The sequence below is a fragment of the Centrocercus urophasianus genome, unplaced genomic scaffold (genome assembly GCF_019232065.1).
Source record: "Centrocercus urophasianus isolate 14NV4802_14NV808 unplaced genomic scaffold, USGS_Curo_1.0 seq_16, whole genome shotgun sequence".
NCBI lineage: Eukaryota > Metazoa > Chordata > Aves > Galliformes > Phasianidae > Centrocercus > Centrocercus urophasianus.
This window is the reverse complement of record NW_024884711.1, coordinates 19,460,364-19,468,791: the sequence shown is the minus strand read 5'-3', so window position 1 is coordinate 19,468,791 and position 8,428 is coordinate 19,460,364. Positions and strand designations below refer to the sequence as shown.

Below are 8,428 nucleotides of genomic sequence, written 5' to 3'. Positions count from 1 at the left end.
GGAGAGGACAGATGGGAGCGTGTAAATACAGGATTATGGCCCTGCTTCTTTGTTATACTCTCCCCAGCTTTCTTAAACTGGAGGGGAGGAAAAGGGAGGAATGCATTTGGATATTCAGTTCCTCTCTCAGTTCTTCCTCACTGCTCTCAGTACTTCACTGCCTGTCCCTGGGTACCTTATCACACATATCTCATCAAAAAAAGCCCCTATACCTGCAGTACACAATCTCCTCCAAAATAAATTTGCTTTTGGCAATAGTATTCTTCTATTGTGCTTGTACGAAACTAACTCAAAAGGTTAAATATAAGCCATATATCTGAAAAAGAGCACATTCTAGTCATACCTTAGAATCACAGTATGACATGATTTGAAGGGACCTTCAAAGACCATCTATCTCCAACCCCCTGCCTTGGGCAGCGTTGCCACTCACTAGGATCAGGCTGCCCAGGGCCCCCATCTAACCAGGCCTTGAACGCATCCAGGGATGGGGCATCCACAGCTTCTCTAGGCAATTTTTTTGTTGTTGTTTTGTTTTAATAAGAAGCTATACTTAAGAATAAGTTGAAAATACCAAGTAATTATGCTTGCAATATTTCAATCTTAGGTCTTGTGAATTAAGATGACCTAAAAGTTGCAGCAGACTATTAAAATTAAGCAATGGAATTTATCTTGCATATACAACTGTTGGTAGCAAAACTGATTATTTTGAATTAAATTATTCCAGGCCAAGAATTTCCCACAGCCACCTAACATTTTGCTCACACCTTCCAAGAGACACAAACTCTCCGTCTTTACAGCCAACCCAATGATGTTGGAGAAATGGATAGATCCATGACACCACTTAAACATAAAGGTGTTTGCACAGTCCATTTTTCAGGAGTAACTTACTGATATTTGTCTGAGTCTCTGAAAACTCAGTGTCATTGAAAAAAACCATCTCATTTATGCCACTTTTTTCACAATTAAAATCCAGTAATTTAAATTAGCATAGAAAACCAAAATTGTGAGAGTAAGATATGAAGCTGACCTGTTATTTATTTTTTGAAGACTTTCAAGCAATATGTTGTATGAAGTCTTTAAAAACAAGACAGAAAATGTTGTCTTTCATAAACTTGAACTTCACTTTCAAACTGAAAAATAAGAAACCTGTAGCTTGCTAACATGAGGTTAGTGCACGTTTTGTGCAAAGAATGCTTTGCACCTACTCAAGTACTGGTTAAAGGAACAACAACAAAGTCTCCTTCAAATTTCTGGCTCTTTTATATATGTTGGATATATCTTTTATATATATTGGATCACTCACACAATATTCTGCATATTCTCAATGAACAGGTGTTCTCAATTCCCATAGTTTTACCAGAAGCTCTTACTTAAGATTCCAGTAGTAGTTGCTATTCGAAAATTCTGTACCTCTTAACTCAGAACAAGCACATTTCTAGACCAAGCTGAGAAACATATAGAATAGAAAGACTCAAAAGACTACTTGGAATTTGCTTTTAAATTGCTAAGACAGTCTATTTTAAGAAAGCTATATTCCTTACTCCCAATAAATAGCTCTTGATTGCTAATAAACATATTCTAGTTCTGTACTTAAAACCTAATCTCAGAATTAACTTAGGTGTACCAGTTCAATTATGAAATGTCAATTAAAAATTCCAGTTAGCCCTTTCCAACTAGATGTCAAACAATTTAACTGACACATGCACATTTTCTGTATCTCAACCCCAACATGCCATAGTAATCCAAAGAACTACAGCATGGGAAAGTTATTTGAGATCCACAGTAGTAGAAGCGCATAAGCATAGATGTTTCAAATTGTTCATGAAAAGAAAACTTTCTTTTAAAATCCTTCACTAAAACAAACTTATTTCATCCAATAGATAGAACATGAAATTTTAGTTAAATCAAATGTAGAATGATGCTGATTACTGAACATCAGAAGAACGTCAGTAACCCTCATACATCCACTAAACATCAAAAAGTTTGAACCAGATAATGCAGTTGACTGTTAAATAGACAGTTAAGTCACAGGCACATACGAACATCATTTAACAAATGACAGATACTTATAAGAATTCGTTAGAGAGAAATTATAACAGAGTGAATTTCCTGCCATAAAATTATTCTAGGATAACAGCTTCAACAAAAATGTCTTTGGAGAGAGTAATGAAATTTCTGATGTGTCTACATCCTGTAGCAGAAGTGTGCAAGTTGGTGAGAACAGTAAACACATTACGCCTAGGTCAAAAAACTAACATCTCTGTAACTCAGGACATCTTTTTGATGAATGTGAAACAGCTGGAATAAATATATCAAGGGTAATAATTGTGCTCCCATGGTAGATCCAGCTGCTGCAAAATGAACTCAGGAAAAAAGTGAAGTAAAAAAAAAAACAACAACAATAAAAAGAGGCATACACTATATATAGTTTCTGCATATATCTTTTCAGAGTATAGAACAGTGACAACACTGATTGAAAATCACTGTAGCAATGTCATTTGTTAAAAGCAAACCTAGTTCACAAAGCACTTAAAAATCAAGCAGTGATTTTCTCTGTTTTTAAAGTTGCACTTAACACCAACCATCATCCTCAGCAATTTTTTTTTCAGACACAGAAACATTCATACCTGCTAGTGAGAAAGTTATTTTAAAAATAAATGTTACAGACTCATAATAATCCTGTTAATACTTTATTAGTGTATTTTTTTTTAATTTTTAATTTTTTACCTTTCTATTGGACAGAACATAAATGCAAACTTCAAAAAAAAAAAAAAAAAGGAAAAAAAAAATTCAGAGTCCTCTGCCATCCAGTAGAAGTGACCCTGGCAGTCTGTTTCACGTTCATTCTTTGTTACGGAAACGAAAGGATGGGGAAGGGAAGGAAAAAGCATCAACAGAACAATTAGGCACACAGCTGACACTTACTGTACAATGATATGCACAAGTAATCCATAACAGCTATATTCATGAGATGAGCTCTTTAGATTTTCCCCTTGTAATGTATGAGCTATGCTCCCACGAGCAAGGACCATTAAGAACAAGGGAATTAACGGCGGAGTAACAAATAAGACTTTTAAAACAAGTCCTTAAATAAACTAATCCAATAACAGAATGCAAAATTGTTCAGCTGAAAAGACATTTTTAACCTAGACTTTAAAATGTTAAAAATTCATTTATTTTACAGTTACTCAAATACACATGCATTAAATGAAAATATTGCACAAAATTAAAATTTAGATTGTGGATTTCATATATTTTTATTTTGGTACACATTCTGTAGCACTTAAAATTTACTGTTTAGTTCTAGCAAACACCAGCAGCACAAGCTTGAGGAGGAACCAAATGAAAAACTCAATTGCTCATTTTCACTTAAAAATAATTAAGGCTAAAATAAGTGCATTTGTTGACAATGGCACAATCTTCAATGGCCAGTCACAGCACCCAAAGGCCAGAAGATACACTTAAGTGCTGTATGTTAACATTCAGTTTTGGAGACTTCATAGGACAACAGGCTGCATGGTTGATAGGGCAGGTATTTTGAATTGACAAAAGGAAAACCATTGTAAAGATAGGTACAAACTTTTAAACCAAAAGTATTAATTTCTGATCAATCTTGCCAGCCAACAGGCACAACTGAATTAGGGAGCCACATTCTGTAGCTAAATACAGAAGACAAAACTTTAGTATATATATACATATGCACACCCATAAGTGTGTAAGTATATATATATATATATATGTAATAAATTCCAATAAGTAAAATGACTAATGAACATGGTGTATTATGTTCAGTTCACATTCCTAGAGATATTATTTTTATTTATTTATTTTTTACAGAAATGTACCAGATAATTAAGAAAATCCCAATTTGCACACAATCACCATTCTCTTGAATTTTTTCATGGTACCTGCAGATAGATAAGAGGTTCCACAGATTTGACAAAACAGCATTTAAACTTCCCATTTTCATACTGCAAAACAAATTCAGCGATTTAAAAAGACATAAATTAGGTTTGGTAGTATCAATGATGTAACTACTATATCACCAAGAACAATTGCTGAACGATCTTTCATCAGCTGGATGTCAGGTATGCTAGAGTGTAGACTGACATCAGAGGAAGATAAAGGCATGTAAACAATAGTAGCTGGCTATGCTGACTACTCCACACAGGAACTCAACAATTTTGTTAAATTCAACAGCACTTAATCACACTTCCACAAAATCTGCAGAGAAGAAGGGGGAAGGGTTGTTACATATTTTCCAACTTGTCTTCTTGGTAATTATAAAAGAAAGGGATTTAACTTACAGTATTTAATTCTGCAATAAGGGGAAAAAAAAACAAGTGCACTTGAGCCCATGCATACTGTATGAAAACATTAACAGTACAATATGGTCATCGTTAAATAGTATGATAAAAGGCTACATTGCGTGAGTAGAGTCCATAAGAAAAATGATTTATATAGATGCGTCAGTCAAATTAACTAGGTCTTTTGAGAGCCTTCTATCTTCTCTGAGAACACTTTAATAAAAGGTCTGTGTTCCTCTCCCACATAGAAGGATTTGTTCCCATTTAAACACAAATTGCTGTAAGGATCCTTATTCAACAGTTGTATCATATCCCGTGTTAAGCGTTCTGAAGAAATATGGACTCTGCAAAACTGCTTTCTATTCACTCAGATAGTAGTGCTCATAAACAGTAGGGGACTATGAAAAAGAAAAGACAAACTGAGGTATGCTGTGGCCTGAAAGTATTATTTGTTATTTTATTCTTAATTGGACATAAATTATTTGATAGAACTAAACAGATGGATGTGGGGCCTTGATGTCAAATTTCTATTAAAATTTTACACTATGCAAAAAATAAAAAAATTATTTAAAAAAATATTGTAATTTTATCTCCTTTTTATTTTCATATATACACTAAGATGCGTTCAGGAATTCCCAAATGTTTGCATATGACTAATGAAATATTTTTATCTGTAAGGAACCAACTAATTCTAACTTTTTTTTTTTTGCCATGAACCTTACACATTCAAAGGTAAGGGAATCTTTCAATTAGGTAGGACACAATCTTTTGCACCCTAAAAAGCTTCAGATTTTAGTGGGGAATAGTGTGAGAATTGTTTCTTAGTGCAGTTTCCTCATCTCCTAATACGATGTCTGTTCTCTTTGAAACATGTACCCCCTTCCTTCTGCAACTATGATCTTGACATATGTTCAAATACACCAATTGAACGTAAATATGATGCCCCTTCTTCACTGAAGTTACATGCAAAATGTATGCCAGGTGCCATAAGAGCAGAAGATAGCCCTTAGAGCTACAGAATAATCAGAACAAAGGTTTTATTTCCACTGCATCTTTACTAAAACCCCCAACAGATCTAATGTTAGTTTATTTTTCAAAACATAAAAGGTGAAGTTTGTGTGGCATAAAAATCACATTTCCTCAACTTTACTTTAATAAATATACTTTTATGATGGGGGTATTAACTATTTCTCCCCTCCTCTATAAATCTGCTGTTCCAGAGATTGCTTTTCCTGTTAGCTCAGCCTTTACAGGAATGTTAAATAAGCCCTATAGAGCCTCAACAGACATAATGTAGAAAAATTCCACCTGATTCTCACACATTGCACTATCTCCCAGTGCCAAAACGTTCTTTTCCTCCACCGTATCATTCTTTTCCTTCACCGTTACGCTTCACTCAGTCTGGCACTTTTCATTGCTGGCAAACATCGCCTCAGGAACGGAAGGAATCAGCATTCTTATATAGTGGGCCAGTTTTCTTCTCAATGTTGCATGAAGACGCACCAAATCATTTAAGACACACGAACCCTTCTGGTAGTGGTTGAATTACAAGTGAAGATGAGAAGATCCACAGGTCTTACAGATGCATTAATAATCTACTATGTGACACTAAAAGACTGGTGCAGAATTAACAGCATGTGAGTTTGAAGCCCCAGAGAATCTGCCCAAGTAATAAGTCCTGGACAAACATACACCAGCTTAATAGGTTTAAAGTGTCACCTTTTCTGCAAGGAAGGCGCTTGAGTAGAATGTAGTCTCTGTTTATACCTCTGCATCTGCTTTGACCGTGAATGCAGTTTGTTGAAGAGCTCATGGAACTTATTTTGTGGAAACAAGGTTTCTAGAAATCTCTCCAGAAAGACATATACCATTCTCTTATTCAGTTGAGTATGCTGGAACATCTCAAAGACCCGAAGAATACCTTTTCGTGTCGTCTCAGCACCTATGATGTGCTTCAATTCATCTACAAAAATGAAAAGTACATGGAAGGTTAAATTTCATTCTATATCTCAGTTAATAATACATTGAATATTAAGTATGTCAAGCAATTTGTCCAGACTTCCTTTCAGCACCTTAAGGATCATCTGTTTCCAACCCTCCGCCATGAACAGGATTGCCCCTCACTTGACAAGGCTGCACAGGGCTGCATCTAAACTAGCCTCAAACTCCTTCAGGGACAGGGCATCCACAGCTTTTCTGGGCAGCCTGTGCTAGCACCATGACATCCTCTGAGAAAATAATTCTCTCCCTACGTCTACGTCTTCCTAACCCTCCTTTTTCTTGAATTTTAAACTGTTTTCCATTGCCATATCACCTTCACACCATATACAAAGTCGATTTGTTTAAAAGCTCTTTTTAAATACTCGAAGGCCACAATGAGGTCCTTCCAGAGCAGCCTCTTCTTCCGGGCTGAACAAGTCCAGCTCCTCACTCCTCTGGACTCACTCCAACAGCTCCATATCTTTCTTGTGCAAAGGAGCCCCAGATCTGAATGCAATACTCCAGGTGGGGCCTCATGCTGTACTGGAATATATGAATTTCACGTACTCAACTTAAATCCTCTAGTGAAACTAAATACAGGATTGGTTCTAAAAACTAAAGTTGCAAAGGTCACCACACGAAAAAATTTTCAGTGCTTTAATAATTAAAACCATTTTATTTGAATACAGTTCAAAAGTCAGCATTTCTTTTCATTTTTTTCAACAAATCAACATTAACTCCAGCACCAACATACAGTAAGGATTATTTAGCTTCAATCTCAAATCCCCTTACCTGGCATTATCTCTAGCAATTTGGTCTTCCCTGCTACTCTTGTTCTCATTCTAATAGCTTTGTCTCTCCGTGGAACAGTCTCTGCTAAAATGCCATTGGGCCAAAAGGCATCTCTGTAACAAAAGCAAATCTGTCAAAATACATTAAAATTTTAATCAAATGGAAGGTTATATTTAATCTCTCCAAATTTTCTCATAAGATAAATACATGCAAGCAACTTGTACAGAAGCTAACACATACTTTAATTATTAGAAAAGGGAAAAGAAAGGGAAAAGTGGAATATTCAGAAGAAAGATCTACGATGCGCTAGATCTATTCACAGTTGCTTCATGCTACTTAGAATGGAATCCGTTGAAAGAAAAATGTAAGAATATATTACACAGCAAAACCATTCAAATATCACATATCGCATCAGTCTTTACTGTCACTGACAGACTTTGATCTAATTGTTTCAGTGGATCTTTGACAGAGGTAGAACTATTTATAAGATAGAGGTGAGATGAAGACACTTTAGTCTATTGAAATGCCCCACGCAAAACACAAATCTCAGTGTGAAAAGCTGTTTTTCATCAGTGTATGACACATTTGTTTTCTGATTAAGACACGTATGTTCTAAACTCATTTTATTAAAGAATAATAGAGTATCTCTAAAGTATAATCCTTTGGCTAATAGGTTATTCTACTTTATATCTTTTCCTCCATGCAAATAAAAAACAAAAGTTGTGAGGGGGTGTTTTATTCGACAAATACTTCCGAAGTCATTGAGATTTTTAAAAAACAGAATGATGAAACAGATTTTTCTAAAAAGGGTCTGACAATTTCAAACTCAGAATTCTGTACAATTGTTTGACCTTGTATAGAACATGTACTGGCACGGAGCTAGGATTTTTAATAATAACTGTTTGCTTTTTAAGATTGGATGCACACATGCCTTCATCAAGGTAAACAAGACACTTCATCCAGTAACATGATGAATTCCAAATACCACAGCTCTTCAGGACCAGTTAAAAAAGTACATGTTAATGAAGAGGAGAAAATTCCAAAATAGTTTTCTTTATGTGACAGATACTTTCTCTCACTTAACACAACTAAAAAGCTGGGCCTGGTCAAACTGGACTCCTGTACTTTAAAAATTTCCTCACACAGAAAGAAGAGGAAGGATGTATATGTATTAGACATCGATTGACAGGTACTCTGCATTTAACATATATCATGAAAGACATACCTGAAGCGTTTCACAGCATCTGCTACTTGTTCAGGAGATGTCATCCAGTCAACATGATCAACTATTTTCCTAAAATCAAAGCAACAAGACTCTTATTTTATTATTTCAACGAAGGAAAGGAAAA

The 8,428-nt window shown here is 35.2% G+C and overlaps 1 protein-coding gene across 4 annotated transcripts in view; it reads right to left on the bottom strand.

Annotated features, from left to right (window-relative positions):
* Positions 1–2,677: 2,677 nt before the first annotated feature.
* The window catches only part of SNX13 (sorting nexin 13), a 61,912-nt gene continuing 56,161 nt past the window's right edge, over positions 2,678–8,428 (bottom strand). For 3 of the 4 annotated variants that reach the window (XM_042817642.1, XM_042817640.1, XM_042817641.1), the window contains 3 exons: positions 8,305–8,373; positions 7,080–7,192; positions 2,678–6,270 (listed from right to left, as the gene is read on the bottom strand). In XM_042817642.1, the coding sequence (XP_042673576.1) occupies positions 6,023–6,270; positions 7,080–7,192; positions 8,305–8,373 (430 nt within the window). In that variant the 3' untranslated portion in view covers positions 2,678–6,022. Of the gene's footprint in view, positions 6,271–7,079; positions 7,210–8,304; positions 8,374–8,428 lie in introns of those variants that run through there. The other variant, XM_042817643.1, reaches the window with a different exon arrangement.